This window comes from Amblyomma americanum, chromosome 4 (assembly GCF_052857255.1).
Source record: "Amblyomma americanum isolate KBUSLIRL-KWMA chromosome 4, ASM5285725v1, whole genome shotgun sequence".
Lineage (NCBI taxonomy): Eukaryota > Metazoa > Arthropoda > Arachnida > Ixodida > Ixodidae > Amblyomma > Amblyomma americanum.
Window position 1 is genome coordinate 137,625,156 of NC_135500.1, and position 18,439 is coordinate 137,643,594.

At 46.4% G+C, this 18,439-nt stretch overlaps 1 protein-coding gene across 1 annotated transcript in view; it reads right to left on the minus strand.

Annotated features, from left to right (window-relative positions):
- Positions 1 to 18,439, minus strand: part of LOC144130382 (cytosolic non-specific dipeptidase-like) — a 38,941-nt gene that overhangs the window by 19,884 nt on the left and 618 nt on the right. The window contains exons 3-7 of the mRNA XM_077664305.1: positions 12,287 to 12,410; positions 8,983 to 9,153; positions 6,746 to 6,901; positions 4,780 to 4,937; positions 1,387 to 1,461 (exon numbers count right to left, since the gene is read on the minus strand). Coding sequence (XP_077520431.1) covers positions 1,387 to 1,461; positions 4,780 to 4,937; positions 6,746 to 6,901; positions 8,983 to 9,153; positions 12,287 to 12,410 — 684 coding nt within the window. The remainder of the gene's footprint in view (positions 1 to 1,386; positions 1,462 to 4,779; positions 4,938 to 6,745; positions 6,902 to 8,982; positions 9,154 to 12,286; positions 12,411 to 18,439) is intronic.

The window sequence follows — 18,439 nt, forward strand, 5'->3', positions numbered from 1 at the left end:
GTTTCGATGGAGGCGAAACGCTAAGGCTCCCGTGTGCTGTGCGATGTCAGTGCACGTTAATGATCCCCAGGTCGTCGAAATTATTCCGGAGCCCTCCACTACAGCATTTATTTCTTCTCTTAGTCCCTCCTTTATCCCTTCCCTTACGGCGCGGTTCAAGTGTCCGCCGATATGTGCGACAGATACTGCGCCATTTCCTTTCCCCAAAAACCAATTTTCAGTTTCCTTTCCGTGTGCTATGTGATTTCAGATCCCCATAAGTGGTCGAAATTATTCCGGAGACCTCCGCTATATGGCACCTATTTCTTCTTTCACTCCCTCCTGTATCTTTTCCCGTACAGCGCGGTTGAGGTGTCCACCGAGATATGCGAGACATTTATTGCGTCATTTCCTTTCACAAATACGTATCTACAGCTGGATTTATGCTTAAAATCCGGTGAACCTGCAGATGTTTAACGCGAAGGTGTCCTCTTTTTCACTCGGGTTGATGCCAGAAAGCAAACTTACCGCACTAAGTAACATTCCTCGCGAGAAAAATAGACACGCAGAAGGAACGTTTATAACGTACTGAACGCGAGCAACAGCACTGAGACGAATAATGCACGCATTCAAATCGCTCTCAACATCTCACAAGGTGTTTGGCTGACTATTTGAAGACCGCTATGAAAAAATGTTTGCGAAGATAAACTTTTCTTTTTTCTTCAGCTGCGTCAAATATACCATTAGCAACTGTGAGCGGCTGCGATTCGATGGAGGCGAAACGCTATGGCGCCCGTGTGCTGTGCGAGTGCATGTTAAAGATCCCCAGGTGGTCGTAATTATTCCGGAGCCCTCCACTACGGCACCTCTTTCTTCCTTTCTTCTTTCACTCCCTCTACCCTTCCCTCACGGCGCGGTTCGGGTGTCCATCGAAAAATGTGAGACAGGTACTGCGTCATTTCCTTTCTTCAAAAACCAATTATTATTAACTGTGAGTTGTTTGGACTATTTGAAACCTGAATAACTTTTAAGCTGCTTGCAATGAATTTCTTGATATTTTGCAATGCAGGATCTAAAATACGGTACAGTATTGGAAAGAAAGTAATTCATTCCGACATTGGTTTCTACTTATATATTTATGTCCATTCGGTGCTTACTGCTAGCGCTGTATAAGTGTTTTACTTTTTATATTTTGTTGTGTATTTTTGTTTTGGTCAAAATTTTAACCAAACAGTGTAACATATCAACTTTGAACGTGGTTGCCTTTTTATGATGTATGTACGCCCCTACCGATCTGCCTACCCACCCACAAGCAATGCATGCTTAGGTTTGGTGTAAAATGTAACCACGAAAAAGAGAAGGGCAATAAAGATTATTATAATTATTATTACTATTACTGTCACTCACGTAGTTCCGCCGTATGGGCCGGAATGAAGATGCCGCTTGCCGGCCTCCACTTCGACGTTAAAATACGTTATTCCTCTGTAAAAAAAAAAGGAACAGAAGTATGCTCAGCTACTGCGCGCAAGCGTGTGACACTGGCGCTGATCAGCGCAGCTGCTGACCACATGCGTGTACTGCTGCGAAAGTTGTATTGCTACCCTCTATGAAGTACCACCTCCATTACCGTTAACCAAGTAATAATCCACTAATGACTATTAAGGTTTCGAGTTTTTGATCGTTAGCTGGATAGTGTTCAATATGGCCTTATGAAGTGTTTCTGCGGCATTGTAGTACACATGCAGGGTGTTTCACCCCATACTTTACACAATTCTTAAAAAAGGCTTTTTGAGTTATGGGAGCGCTTTTTTCGGCATATCATTATCAACGGTGTAGCACGTCAGAATATAGCTAATACATGCTAACTAGCAGGCTGTTTAACCAATAATGAATAGTTAACTTTTAACTATTACTGTTGGCTCCTTAATTATTGAGAGGCGTGTAGCCCAGAGTAAGTAATAGCCATATCAGTCTTTAGAATTTCGAGAACACGGTTACCCTCGGCGCTGTGGCCCTGCAAATTTTGGCTATTTCGGCGAGTTACGTGCACTGGAGAGGTTGCTTTGCCTGCAAGCTTCTCGAAAGCGTATGTATTTTTGCGCGATGCGGCCAAATTTTGCAGGGCCACAGCGCTGAGGGTAACCTCGCTTTAGGAAATCTAAAAACTGATATGAATATTACTTACGCTGGGCTACACGCCTCTCAATAAAGGGTATTAGCATAGCGCGATCCGCTACCGTGATCCGCTACCGCGGGGCACCGCTGGGTACACGCTGAATGGTCCCGACGCGGCTCGCGCGAACAACACAACAGACGGGTTGAAATGCGGGCCAGTTGGTACATTGTAACTTGAAAAAAAGTCACAAAAGACAAGGGACAATAGTTGTGGCATGAACACTCCTTCTCTTGTCCATTGTCTTTTGTGACTGGTTTTTTTCAAGCAGCAGACGGGGTCGTGGCGCCATCTGATGTCCACAGGGCGATCTGCGCATGTGCAGTGGCACCTCTCTCGAGAGAGAGCATTGCGCGATCCGCGATCCGCTACCGTGATCCGCTTCCGCGAGGTGCCATTGTTCATGCGCAAATCGCCCTGTGGACGCCAGATGGCGCCACGTCCCCGTCTGCTGTGTTCGCGCGAACCACGTCGGTACCATTCAGCGCGGATCACGGTAGCGGATCACGTTATGCTATAACCCTCTAATAATAGACATATTTAGCATATCGTGTACAGAGTTACCTTTACCGTTACCGGAGCACCGGGACCCGCCCACTGCCAGTGGGCACTCGCTGATTGGTCCCGATGCGTCGAGGCGATCTGCGCATGGGCATTGGCGGTGGGCGGGCTCCCGGTACTCCAGTAAAGCTAATGGTAACACGGCTTAGACACATTTAGCATACCGTGTGCCGCGTTGCCATTAGCTAGCGTTGCCGGAGAACCGGGAGCCCGCCCACCACCTGTGAGCACGTGCTGATTGGTCCCCGAAGCAGCAAGAGCAAGCGCAACTTCCGGGTACCTGGTGCCACCTGGCGCCGTCAAGATGATTTGCGCATGCACATTAGCTGCGCATCGGCTCCTGGTACTCCGGTACTGGTAACGGTAACAATTTACACGGTATGCTAGAGGTGTCTATTAAGGAGCCTAACGGTAAGAGTTACGAAGTTAACTATTCATTATTGGATAAAGCCTGCTGTTAGCACGTCTTAGCTGTATTCTTACGTACTACACCGCTGATAATGCTATGCCGAAAAAAGCGCTCTTCTAACTCAAAAAGCCTCCTTTTAAAAATTGTGTTAAGTCTTAAGTGAAAAACCCTGTACATCCACTGGGAGCTAAGCCGTGAGGACGACATATTTTCATACAAAAGCGCTTCATAGCACATTGTTGGAAATGAACACGTGACAGGAGAGAAGCTACACAATCACAAGCTGAATTTAACCTCAGCCAACAGTAACTGAAACGAATGGGAGCAAGCCGCCGCGTTGTCTCAGCGGTTATGGCACTCGGCTGCTGACCAGAAAGACGCGGGTTCTATCCCGGCCAAGGCGGTCGAGTTCCGATGGAGGCGAAATTCTAGAGGCCCGTGCACTGTGCGATGTCAGTGCACGTTAAAGAACCCCAGGTGGTCCAAATTTCCGGAGCCCTTCACTACGGCGTCCCTCATAGCCTGAGTCGCTTTGGGACGTTAAACCCCCACAAACCACAAACGAATGGGAGAATACAGGAATGCAGTTTTTTTTTTGTAATGTTGATTAGTGCGGAAAATTACTTGCTTAATCGATTATAGAAAGTAGAAGAAAAGATAATCACATGCCGCCAGTGCATTCCGAACCCGCGACTTCCGCATGTCGTGTGCAGTGCACCAGCCATCTGAGCTACGGTGGCTGCAACTTTCCAGTGCATTCAGGTTTGCGTAGCTTATAGTGTTGTGAGTGTTCGCCAGAGCCGCACCCAACCAAAGCGGCGGGCGTGACACATACTGTTGTACCTCAGATGGACATTGAATGTTATTTAAAGGCGAGAATGGCAGTCCTCTTATGCTATAACTATGGAATCAAGACTGCCAGAACCGATACTCTAGTTTTTGGAGCAGACCAAGGTAACGAGAAAGAATTGGTGTAGCGTAATTGTGACGGGTAAGGTTCATGCAAGGATGATAGCCGACAGTGATACACAGTGCGTTGCATTCCTGGTTTCTTCATAGTAATAACGGCACACTTGGACTGCGAATCACACGAGAAAAAATTTCAAAGTAATCACAAAGACAATGAATCGTTCGCAGCAAAAGACGAGGAAGACAACGGTGGATGTCATTTCATTCACCTGTTCAAACCGGAATATTTTGCATTGACGGGAGTATATGAGCGCCATCTGTCCGAATGGTCACGCAACATCTGCACCGGAACTAAGCTTCTGGACAATGGAGGTGGAGAAAGGGTGGTGGGCTCCTTTCACTCCTTTAGCTCCACACGGTGGAGAGTGGAAGCTTCGCACGCCGCCAACGTTTTGGGATAATGTAGCCCCTACTTCTAACGCAGTTTAAAAAATGGTTCTGGTGTTTGAGATATATAACTGCAGTCTCATTTTATTGGCATATTCTTGACACCACCTAAGTGCTTCAAGCTATACTACTTTCAATGCAAGTTATGCATCTGGAGTTTTATGAATCTGGAGTTTTATGAAACGTATGCATTACCATCCAGGCGGGCAGTCGTCGCGTTTGTAATGTCAGGGCTCGCAGACGCCGGCTCCCACGGTAATGCGATATTCCCATACGCACAGACAACAGCTAGCTGACCTACCTCAGTCCGTAGGTGAGACACGGTTTCTTGGTGCCGAGCCAGAAGTTGTCCGAGACGCAGGCGAAGTCGATGCCGTTGAAGAACTTGCTCTTCCTGCTCGATTGGAGGTAGGGGACAATGCCTTGCGAGCCGACCTCCTCCATGCCTTCGTACAGGAACTGGATACAAAGAAAAGGCGGAAAATTCAGAGTAGCTGGGGATGAAGCAGATCCTTGTGAACACCACAGAACTCAAAGAACGAAGTACGTGAACATAAAGCGAAGACAAATGAGTTTGTTTTAGTAAAACTTCGCTCGGTGGTCGTGAACGCTTAAAGATGCACTTAAGAGGATTCTGAGCTCGTCTTTTTACCGCATGAACTTGATCTACACTTTTCGAGCATTTGAAATTTTGTATTATTTTCCTATGCGTATGATTTATTGAATAAATCGAATTAATCATCTTGGCCCCCACCATTTTTTTTCTTAAAACTCACCTCCGAGAGTAGGAGTCAACCAACGCGTGGAGTGCCTCGCAGCCAGTCGCTGTCGCTATTGTTTAGTTTGTTGGGCTTTCGTGGATACATAGTTTCAGTCGCAGACAACATAGCTGCAAATTAGGCCCACATAAATAAAAATGCGCGTGGACTCAGTTGCTTTTGTATGACTCCGCCGAAGACGGAGCGGCATGCCGCCAGCAACTGGTTGAAAGGTACTCCACGCATTCGTTGACTCCACCTACTTTCGGAGGTGAGTTAAAAAAAAAGTCGGGACGTGTAATTTGATTCAATAGAGAACCAGCCCCACAGGTCAATAATTCGAAGTTTCTAAGAATGCTTGGAGCGTGTAGATCGTGTTCCCGCGGTAAAAAGACCAGCTCAGAATCCTCTTTAGTGCACCTTTAAGACCTTGTTAATGGGAAAAAGCTAAACATTGCTTTTTGTTTTACGGAAAGGTGTAAATAGTGGCAAAAAACTTCGTTTTTTTTTTTTGCTGGATGGAATCGACGAGAGATTGGCATACGCTGTCGGAGTCACGACGAATTCTCCGCGCGTAATATAGAGAATACGAAGCAAACAATATACGTGAATAAAATGACGCACTTATACAAGTCCGCAGTTAATTCGTCTCCTTCCGCACAAACGACGTCTAAGTGCAAAACGTATACGCATCATACACATCTTACAGAATGCACATGCGGCCATGGCATGTACAGATGCGCAGGCCATATCTTGTAAATCGGTAGGTTTGAGAATAATACTCACATCAAAAAATTAATTGTTACTCTTATTTTTGAGTACCCGTGTGCGCACATACCCTAAAATGCCCACACTAAAACCAGTTCACAGTACAGCAGTCACATAAATATGCAGATCACACTTAGCGCATTCCGGAACATGCAGATTCGCAGAAATTTCTCCAGAACGCTAAGGCGCCCGTGTGCTGTGCGATGTCAGTGCATGTTAAAGATCCCCAGGTGGTCGAAATTATTCCGGAGCCCTCCACTACGGCACCTCTTCTTCCTTTCTTCTTTCACTCCCTCCTTTATCCCTTCCCTTACGGCGCGGTTCAGGTGTCCAACGATATATGAGACAGATACTGCGCCATTTCCTTTCCCCAAAAACCAATTATTATTATTATTCTCCACATACATAAATAATCCCTGAAGGAAAGACTCAATATTCTTACGACAGCTTCGACTTTTCTAGGGAGCCTAATAAACCCTAATGAAGTTGTAATTTACTTTGTACAACCTGTAGCCTGCGCGTTTTTTGCAATTCACTCGTTGACCTAGGTCCCAGCATTGTTCCCAGCATTGTTGCTGGGTGCATCGGACATCCGTCTAATATGCTCAGAGTATCGTTGGGGATTTCTCTATGTGAGAGTGATGTTAAACAGCGTGTTGAGTGTCTCCTTCCGTTCAGGAAAACAAAGGGAGTCTCGCCGGGCCACGAAACCTCTGCGGGAGTAAGTCAGTCGTATCTTACCTTGAGGTTAACCGGCACTGGCACCCCAGCCTTGTTGTAAGCGTGTAGCGCCCAGATAATGGCGAGAGCCGGTCCCTTGTCGTCAGAGCTGCCTCGGCTGTATAACTTGCCGTCGCGCTCCTGTAGCTTGAATGGATCGCTCTTCCAGCCTTCAGACTACAGGGCGAATGGAGACGTCGTGAGCGGAAGTGCGTGAAACGAATAAAAGAAGTGCAAGCTCTCAGGTTTTTCTTATCGTGGGAAGGCCGTAGCGGCTATCTCTGGTTCCTCGCGGCACCGTTAGAAGTAATTGGTAGCACACGTGAGGCCTAGCGCTGCCATGTTCCCGCTAACCGCGATTAAGATAGTGCCATCTCTCCCTTCTCCCCCGAGAGCGTTCACTTCCACTCCAATAGCCCGCAGACCTGGATCACGGATTAGAGTGAGCAGTGTGGGAACCTGACAATACCATTTTATTGTTAAGCGGAAAGCGATGATGTGAAGCCAGTGCGATTACCTCAATACATTTTTGACAGACATGCTGCTGCTGCTTCTCTTACAATTGTTACTATAGTACTGCAGCTATTAGTGCTAGTGCTGCTGCTGCTACTCTACTACAAGTAGTAGCAACACTACCACTACTACTACTACCAGAGTCTTTCAATATTTTTTACCGGTAATGAAACTTCGCCGTAACGCCGTGGGGGAGCTTTGTACGCTGCCAAGAGCAACCGTTCCGCGGCGCTAGGTGTGATCTAAGAGCGCCGAGCAGACGGCAGGGGAGGTTGCCAGTGAGTGATATCATGGCGGATCGGCGCTTATTTTAGAGCGAAAGCTGTACTTTTTGCACTACAATTCCCAAATGTCAAGTTTGGTGCGCGTTTGACCTTGAACCGGCGGAGCGGAGGTGGGGCAAGTGACGTCATACCCTATGACTCGCTGTGGAGAGGCGCCGCAGCTGCGCAGCACGGAGCCTCGTCGCTGCTGTAGCACGCGACTAATGCAGGGTATAACAGCTGCTTCGCTGGCGCTCGGGCGCTCAGTCAAGGGTGTGACATTCCCGTAGAGCCAATGGGGACGATTTTGAAATGCGACGGTGGCGGTGCCTGGGAGTTGGCGGCGCGGCCAGCGCGGCTGATTAGCAGCTGCTTAGGGCGCTCGCTCGAGTACCAAAAACGTAAATAGTTTTCTCCAAAGAACAGTTTATTAAAGGAAACATCAGTAGTGACAATCGATGTACAAAAGTGATTTTAGGCATCTTGGGCATTGCAATATCAGTGACAATCGTTCTAAAAATCAAAATTAATAAATTCCATTATGGAAACCTAGAACACATGAGCCGCCAGATACCAGGATCGCTGCAATCTTTCCGACCGTGGCGACACTTATGGCGCGGACGCGCAACTTGCAACATGCCACAGCACTGGCTCAGTCTCGCCATGGATGAGGTGCGCCGGACCGACTCGGCGCCACACCGTGCGTAACTTTATCTCGTAGTCCTACGTTTAACAAGCACTAAAGCTCTGCTAGTTTTCTCGCCCCTCATTCTGCGTTTCGCTAATGGAACCTTGTATTTGTGCGCGGCGAAGGATGGCAAAGGCCTGTTGTGTACCTGGTTCCTCGCCACTTCGCTACTCCAGTGCTTGCGGGGCACAGTACGTGACGTGGCAGGTACGCCACGGAGTGACGTGTTTTGATGGACGTTGCTGTGCGCTCTCCGCAGGCGCGCGGTTTTCGAATGGCTTGAGAAATGGCCCAAATTTGTTTAGTCCACAGCGGCGAGAGTAATCGTGTTTTCAAAATTCTAAAAATTGATATGGCTATTATTAACGGCCGGCTACAAATCCTTAGTTGACTTCAGGCACCTATCGGTGATGGTAGTTAAAAGCTAACTATGAGAATTTAGTCACTTTACCAGTTGACATGACTGGCCCGTTTTCTGACGTCCGTCAAGACTACTATTACTACGCCGCAAAAAGCTTCATTTTACCTCAAAAACCATGTTTTTAAAAATAAGTGGCGAGCTTCCCTGAAACACCTGCATATATATAGATGGCGGAGTCGTTCACCTAGCATTGTTATATCCTATTTAGACGGGAGAAATAGTTCTATTTGTCAGCATTAATCAAAACAAATTTCTCAGGTCCGGGCTTTCCCATGAAAATATACGAAACGTTTTGCCTGTGCATTATATGTACGCGGGGTCTGATATGGTAAACTGCAGTGCAACGGCTATAATGCAAGGCAAACGGACTAACCTTGCGCGCTGGCTGGACGTCTGTGTGAGCGTACATACAGACAGTCTTCTTTCCGGGGTCGTCCCCGAGACGTCCCAGCACCAGCGGAGGGAAGGGCAGCTTGGTGCCGTCCGGGAGCGTCTGGTCCCCCAGCGGCTCCGCCTTCAAACTCACTCCCTCTGCCTCCAGCATCTACTGACGGAACCAGAGCGGCTTTAGTGTGTGGGATCAGCAGTGAACACTCATGTGCCCTACGTGCATTAACGTGGCGTTTCAGCGGTTTAATGCTACCGGTTTCGCAACTCCTGGTCAAAGCTAGATCATAATCTGCGGAAAGATATCGTTGGTTAGCAAATGATGACCCCGATGAGCTGTCATCCAGCTTCGAGCTGTTCTTTCCTCACCACATCGATGCTTCCAACAGCAATAAGATTGCCGCAAGGGTGGAAGGTGGGGCGGGGGGGGGGGGGGGGGGGGACAATTTGCTAGCACGCATATTTTGTCCCAACTAGAGTTTCATATTTGAGCACGTGGGTCATGTTGGGAGCTTCTGAACCGGTGCGATCAAAGAGCGCTGATGCGGCGTAGTGCTAGAGGCCCGAGATTTGCTGAAAGTGCGTAGCGTGAAATTCATAACTTTGGTTGAGCGTCAGCAGTTACAAATTGCCTCCGACAAAAAATAAATGTTTCAAGTGCACACTGCAAGTTAGAACGCATCTGCCCACAGAGTTTCAAGGAGGTGTTTTTATTTTTGCCTTGTGCCAGGGTAAGAGTGACGTTCGGCGACATGTTTTAAGTTAAGATCTATTCTTGAACTTTTAGTTAGATAAGACCACCAGTGGCACTGCGCTTCTCAAGCGGACGCGTCTCTTCCAATTCAGACGCACCCACGTAAGCTTCATATGACATTTATCATTCACCTTACAGATCATCATTCATATACTAAAAGTCAACGCTACAGCACTGCTACGGGGTTTTTCTGTCAATTATTTTTTGATTTCTCGAACCCCATGCCATCAGCAGGCCATTGGTGACGCCATCCTGTCATTTCAAGAGAAGTCCCCCTCTCCACTTGTACGGGAAAGGAGGGAGAGGCCGGAGAGTGGCTGCCTAGGAAAGAACTACGAATGACTCAGCGGAGAGCGCGGAAGAGTTGCTTAGCAGTTTGCTCGGCAAAGCCAGTGAGCAAGGAAAATTTGATGACCAAATAAATACACGGCAAAGTATGACTTGCATGACTATAGCCAGGAGGGTACATGAAAGAAAGGTAAAATAAGAAAATATGATGAGATGACAAGACGTACAAGAGAACCAATGCAAAAACAAGGAAGGAGAATACCTAATGCTAACGCATTGTCGCCGCATAATGATTAAGCGCCGCCGTAATTTTTAGTTTTTCTTTGCTTCTCCTCATTCTCTCCTCTGTCCCTTCCCTCGCAATGCGGTTGCGTTATCAGCCTTGTGTTAGACCGGTAGAGCCTACTTGCTCTCTACGGCAGCTTTGCCCCTGATCCTATTAATACTGTAGAACTTGAACAAACCCGCCTCGGTTGCACAGTGGCCAGAGAGAGGGTTTATTGATAAGAAAGGCAGAGAGGTTGGCCTGAAAAATAAATATCTGGCCTGCTACTCTGCTCTGGGGGACGGGAAGAGGAGATAAAAGGTCACGGCGTTCTGCCGCTAAGCGCGATGGCGCGGCCCAACCGGGCCACTGCGGCTGCGTTTCGATTGAGGTGAATTGTGCGATGTCACTGCACGTTATTCAGTAGAGTGGAGAGCTGGGCGAGTCGGTACATCATTGCAGAAAGAAACCCAGCGCAAAGGACGGAGATACAGAACAGGATGACGCAGGACTCGCGACCTTCGTTATGTTGTGTAAAAGTGCGTGCAAGTAAGGCATAACTTCGCACTTTCTATTGTCCTTCCTTTCTTCCGTCACCTTAGGGTTGGCTTTCGTTTTTTGTTAGAAGTTTTTCAGAAACACATTTGATAATATGCGTAGGAAAGCCTGCCTCTATTAGTATTTGCTCTTGCTGCATAAAGCTGTCTTGCAAAGTATGGAAGAAGGTTTTATCTAGCGCGTTACTGAGGCATAAGTTTGCAATAGCCCTTTTGGTAAGCTTAGAGTGGCAGGAGCTGTAAGGAAGTAAGACTTACTTGGTTCGTGGGGCGTATGTCCAGCAAAGGTGTCCAGTGCAATTAAAAGTTAAAACAAGCTCTGAAATTCTAATACGATTGTCGTCCGGTAATTCACGGGTAAAATTCAATGAGCTAGAGCACGAAATAAAACAGTATAAAACGCTAGCCGTCACATCCTGCAGATTGTCATTAGGTAAAACTTTCAAAAGTACTAAAAAAATCATCAACATACCGGAACATCTTTGCCACATGGTTCATGTTCAGTTTTTCTTGGAGTAAGGTGTCAAACCTAGACAGGTAGATGTGGGTTAAGATTGGCGCCACACAGCACCCGATGCAAATTCCCTTTCTCTGGACGTACACTCCACCTATAAAGTCAATCATTGTAGAGGACAAGTAGGCCGTAGGAAGTTCTAAAAATCCTTCAATTGAACAACCACAGTGGTTCTGGAACTGAACCGTGCCGGATTCTTCTGTTAAGTCGCACACTGCCTGCAGCATCTGGTCATGAGGCACTGAGTAGTACAGCTCCTGGATGTCTGTGGACACACCTGTATTTGCTTCGTGATCTTCTCGCTTGAGCGTCGCTGTCAAATCCTGGGAACTCCCAACTGAGAATGGGTCAAGGGGCCCCAAAGTATAAAGCTTGGACTTTAGGAACTGTCCGATCACTTTTTGCCACTATCCCCGTTCTGTGATTACAGTCCTCAGCGGGCAATCAGTTTTGTGTGTTTTAGCAGTCAAAAAGACGTGGAGTCGACCACCTTTGCACGAATTGGCGGCTTTTTCAAGCCTCGCGTCGTCCTGTGGTCCTGTTTTGTTTCTTCGTCCTTTGAGCTGGTTCTTTTTCTATAATCACTGCACGTTAAGGACCCCGCGCCGGTAGAAATTAATTAAGAGACCTAGACCTACAATAGAGCATGCCTCAAATCTCATGTGTGGACATTAAACCCCACATACCGCATACCATACTGCAGCATTAAAAAAATAAGAAAAAATATTACTACAAACATTAATTTTCAATGATTGCATGATTGAATCCCGTCGAGAACTACCAGCAAGCCTGTATTGACGTGATAAAATGTCTTCCTCCCCCGCCTCCTCCTGTATACAACGTGCAAACCTGGCATGATCTGGAGAAGTATGCACGAGGTCACATGCGTTCCTTTGCATGTAGAATGCTTGCCTGTTTGATCCGGTTCGAAGCTTTGATGATATCACCCCGATGTGCCTTGTCTGCAGACACGCTCGGAATGGACACGAGCTCCTTGAGAGACTGCACCATAGCGTCTTTAGAATTGTCTATCGCACTGCAAAAAAAGAACAGAAGAACAAACTGTAACATTTTGTAATAATGGAGTAATAGCTAATTTGCATCCACCCAAGCGCAGCCCTACGGCTACATAGTAAATCTATAACGCTTCCAGAGAAACTTTAGTCAAAGAAAAGTTCAGTCTGGTCCTGGGTGCTAACCCGGAGCAGTCGCTTTACCGAATGAGCTAACCGGAATATGTAGGACGACAGCAAATTTATCAGCGACTCTAACTGGGAACATTATTGATGAAATGTTTTAGGGGAATCCGCAATACGAAGTAGATTCGTAATAAGGAAGTAATTACTCATTTGCATTCACCCAAGCGCTGCCATGGAAAGCCCAGTAACTCCCATGAATACCGAATGAATCGCACCTTTGAGTCCACAGAATCTGGAAAAATGTGAAGCGCTTTGAGACAGTGTACGAGGAAATGAACATGTAGGTTGGATAAGTGGGTTCACCTTTTTTTTGTTAAAACGCTTTGTTTCCTCAATAAAGTAAATAGCATGGATTAAAGTTAGAACACACACTCTGACGTCATCTTAACGCCTAAATCCACTGTAGGGCGCTATATTTTCTTTGTACGCCCCGCCATCATATCTGCTTACTCTGATTCAAAGTTTGATACTGCGATGTTTAATTCGCTAAAGCGGTTGAAGTTGCAGTTGCTAGCTACTGAGAGCAAAAGCCTTGCGTTAGTTACACTGCAGGAGGTTGTCCCACAGTATATCTGAACCTTGGATAAACCAGTAAAGAAACACTCACTATTCGTGGAACTGTTCTCTGTCCTAAATGGGCTTTTTAACACTCGTATAAGTAGCTAGAAATGTTTGTAGCCTCTGGCGTCGCGTGTACAGTGGTTCGGTTAAGTGCCATCTGAAATACTCCGCTTGCCCCGCGGGAAATCGACGTATTCCATAGACCCGTGTGGTGCCCTGCCTTTTCCGGAGATGTCAGCTGGATCCAACCCTCACCCTGATGTTCTGCGCAGCACGTAATGTAGTTCTGCACTGGAGTAAGTAATATAGTTCTGCATTGCACTGGAGTAGTTCTTCACTGGATTAAGGACTAAGAAACGTTTCATTAAAGCTGCGGTCCGGGATCGAACCCGGCCGCGGCGGTCGATTTTAGATGGAGGCGAAATTCTAGAGGCCTGTGCACTGTGCGATGTCATTGCACGTTAAAGAACCCTAGGTGGTCGAAATTTCTGAAGCCCTTCATTACGGCGTCCCTCATAGCCTGAGTCACTTTGGGACGTTAAACTTCCATAAATCATAAATCATTAAATTAGACGCGTCGGCTGTGACGAGAACATGCATACCTAGCCCCTGCCGGTACTTTGGCACATATTTCCTAAGCAAATGTGTGAGGACTGGAATGACTTCCCCTCTGCTTCTGTCATCCATCGTAACCATGACTACTTGAATAGTTTCAGTGAACAACTAATCATTAGAAACGCCCGCCCCTCACGTAAAACCCTTATACGGGGCAATTAAGGTGTTTAAAATAAAGAAGGAACAGTGAAAGGGCTCAGCGGTCTTCTCTGTTCGCACGCCCTTTAACGTACCCTAAACAGGGCTAACTACGAGAATACAACACAAGACAGACTACAGAAATACGACCTTACAAAAATACGACGCACTGCAGAAGACAGAATATAGAATTACGACGTATTATGCAAGGCAGACTACAGGAAGGCAACACACTACACAAGACAGGCTACAGAATTACGACACAAGACAGACAACGCAAATACGAGAAGCCAAAAATACGACACGACGACAGACTACAGATATCTTTTCTGTCGTATATTCCTGTAGTATGTTTTGACTGGAACTGAGCTGTGCCGTAAGCGGTGGTGTGTGGCAACAGCAATTCTTAGCTACTATTTATTCCATCAGTCTAATTGCTATATGTGTGGCCAGCGTCGGACGATACAAATTCAATGTCCAGGATGGCAGGCAGAAAGTCTTCTAAAGACTTACATGTCCTGCCTCTTAATGGAACGCCAAGATGCGACGCATCATCCTTACTGGAGTGTACAAAAGAAGTTTTGAATATTTATCATCAAAAAAAGGGACACATAAGCTCTGCTTTAAGGGTATGACGGGCACTGTTCTTTCTTTTATTCTACTTTTTTATTTTTTATTTCCTGTTCGTTTTGTTTTTACATTTTATATTCATTTATTCATATTCTTTTACTTTTGTTTGATTTTCGTTTGCCACAAGACGCACAGCGAAGGAACGTTCTCAGTGGTCGATGGTGGTGGAATGACGTTACGACACTGTAAGCCAATGAGGAATTGTGCAGCGACGTCATCAGTGTTGTTCTGTTTGATCGTCATGGTCTGTTTGAATTACCCGCGCAAAGTCATGTGGTTGTGACTTCACGAACCCCTAGACCAATCTCGATTTTCTGGACATGGCAATGGCAACGCCTACACCTACTCCAACGACGACAGCTATAGCGTTAAAATATTCATTTTACGATATGATGCGCTGAACCTCTCAGAATCTATCCGCGAGAATGCACCACAGAGTAAAGCAACGTATTATGGGCTTCGTTTTCTTTCCCAAGTTCTAAACCTCTTAACAATGAGTCCGGTAAACTTTGAAAACGCGATGAGTAGTACGTACATCCGCATTCAAAAGTTTATGGGACGCAATATTATCCACCTCTGTACTTCACTAACTTTTCACTAACTTTGTTTCACTAATTTTTTAGTAAATACATCTTGGTCAAACCATGTTATTTTGGATCCCGAAAAAAAAAAAGAATCTATTGAACTTGCACTTTAAAAAAAAGCACAAATTCGGGCACAATTTGAAAACGCACTTATTTTAATAGGAATATTCGTAGATTTCTGCAAGATGTTTGACCTGGTAAATCATGAGTCACTTTTAGCGAAGCTATGGTACAACGCAATTCGACGCCATGCTGCACGAATAATAAAACCTTATTTGTCTGAAACGAAACAAACAGTGAACATAAATAATAAGCTGCCAGTAGTAAAAATGATTTGTTTTCCTGGCGTCCCGTAAGGCAGCATACTGGGGTCACTGCTTTTCAACATTTGCCTTAACAAGAATGTAAAACTTGACCTAAAGCACATATCCATCATATATGCCGACGATACAAGCATTTTATTCTTCTCTCGAAGTGACATTCACCACTTCACACAGTCGAGCGATATGGCACTGGTAACGATAGAGAAATGGTCGCAATTTAATTATGCGCGTACGAATGAAAAAAAGACAAAAGCAGTGTATATTTCGCTCGAAAAACAAACCGGTTTCCCCCCAGGGTACTATCATATTTAACTCAAGGCAAATAGAAATCATTAATCATTTTACACGTCTTGGTGTAGTAGTTTCTTCAAGTAAACCGATTAAACTATTCTTTTGCAACTATTTTATTCGAAAATTAACTACTGTCAGATTGTGTGGGGCACTACGACATAATCCTGTCTACAAAAAAATGCATGTTTGGCAAACAAGTTTCGCAAACGTGTTTAATGCGAACTATAGAGCACATAGCAAAACGTTTTTTTTCCTTGAAACTAGTTTAATCAAAATCATTTATTTATATCAATTCCGCCTAAGCGTTTGTTTTAAAATAGAAAACAAAAATAACCTAAATCACATTCGGCATCTGGCACATTTACAAGAAAAGGAAACGAGCTACCCTTTCAGACAGCATGAAAACTGGCCGGTGCCATCACCTACAAAAATACCGGAAAGAGCGCCTGCAATATGCACTCAATTTTCTTCTAAACACACACACGCAAATAGCTAGTTTTGTTTTCGATGGAACTTCGATCGACCTATTCCCGCTCTATGAAAAAACTCAAAGTAATCAGTGCGGAGTCTTCCGCCCTCGAAAGCTACTGGTACGGGATCGACCGACGCAGTATCCAAGCCAGATTTCCATTCCGCTGTCCGCAACGCATGCTGCGAATAAGCATAGTGACCACGCTTATTCGCAGCAGCCGTAGCAGCAAATCAGCCCGATTCGTGCCGCGTCATTTGGTCCCTATATTTCGCAAGCATTACTTTGCCGCATTTCAGGTCAAGTCAGACGATATATCGCCGACGTTTGCAGCCACAGAAGCGCGAACAGCGAGGAAAACTTCCTAGCAGCAAAAAACAAGCATAATTCATCTTGGTAATAGTCCGCATCCCAACAGTTTAGAATCTGTAGCTATACGATTTACATCAGTGTAGAGGTACAACCTTTGTCGAAAGTCGGTAGACCACTGCGACCGTGGCCGAAGCGGGAGCGGAGCGCTGCCGAAGGGCGGCGCTGTCGTCGGCAGCTCTCGCTAGTACCGGGGCTACTGCTACTGCTGTTGCTGATAGGAAGAAAGAAAATGAAAGTGCACGGCATGCCTACTGGCTCAAGCCGAGCCACGCTCGCTGCCGCGCGACGAAAGTAGGAGAGTTAAAGGATAGGAGAGCAAAGATAGAAAGAAAAGGCGCGCGCTAATATGCCCCGGGCAGATCCCGCAGGCAGTGCAATACCGGGCCGACCCGTGCCAGAGTGCTTCAAGAGAAACACTCTGCCATATTCCAAAAATAAGTTTAACATCTTGGGTCCAATGACCCGCAGCAGAAATTAAATCAGGTATCAGATCAACCCCAGTATCTAGTACCGGGGCTGCGCCGGGTGGTGAGACAGTTTAACGCGACAGCGTTAAGGAGCTCGTGCGGCGGAAAAGCCGTCATCGGCCCCGGCGTCGCCACAGCGGCTCCGCTGCGTCGTTAGTGCCTGAAAAATCCCAGAAGCACCATCGGTGGAGGCTTTGCGCAGCTTTAGAGAACAGAAGCTTTCCACTTCTCGTGGAGGCCACCAGGCGCGCAGTGAGTGAGTGTGAGGTCATCGTTCATCCTTGACGAAGCCAAGCCGAAAGTTTCCATTGCGCACGGTGGCGGCCTCTAGGAGCTGTGCAGAGTGATGCCGTCATGTGGATGGCATAAAGAGCGGGCGCTGTCGCGTTTCACTCTTAAGGCGGAGCTTAAGCGTCTCCCAAGTTTTCCTCCCGCTCCCGCTGATAGCGTGGTTTCACAAGAGCGAGATGGAGTGCCTCCTCGACCGGCGCAACCTCGCTAAAAGCGAGAGCTGCCGAAAACAGCGTCGCCGCTCGGTAGCGCTCCCGTTCCGCACTCTGTCCTTGAATTGTCGTTGACTGGAGAAAGCGAACTAGAAAATTGACAAGCAAATATCTGGACAGCAGTAGGGGGGCAAATCAGCAATTATCGGTTAAGAAAAAGGTTAAAGAAACAGAGAGAGAGCTCTGTGGAAAACAGGGATGCTGACGAAATCAGCACTGGGAACATACCGGACCTTTAAACAGGAAATTGTCAAAGAAAATATCTACGATAATTGTAGGGGAAGCTCTTTGTTGTTTGAGGCCAGGACTGGAGTTTTGCGGACTAAGACGTATAGACTCAGGTACCAGGAGACAGACACGTTGTGCATTGCGTGCGGAGGAGGAGGAGGAAACGGCTGAACACCTGATACTTTTCTGTAAAGGGCTTCACCCTGTATGTAGTGGAAAGTATCGGGGCTGATTTACCCAAGGCATTGGGGTTTAAGGACAGTGAAGGGAAAGTAGATTTTAAGCGGGTATAAATAACCGAGCGAAGGTTATCTGATTGGCGGCTAAAATCAAGAGAAGAGTAAAATTTCATGTCATGGCTAGGTGGCTTGAGCCACCGCCCGACTTAAAGGGTTGAGCCGTATCCATCTATCCATCTATCCATCCATCCATCCATCCATCCGTCCGTCCGTCCGTCCGTCCGTCCGTCCGTCCATCTATCCGTCTATCCATCCATCCTGTAGCGGTGGGGTACAAACTCTTGGCAAATGCTGTACTGGCGGTATGAAAAGGAGCATTCAGCACGCACTGAATGAAAAAAATTTGTTTTTCTTTCAGAACCGAAGTTGAAACGACAAATAAACGCGTAAACATTTTCCTTTGGACAGAAAAAGTCCTTAAATTGACAGAAGTACTCTTTTCACTC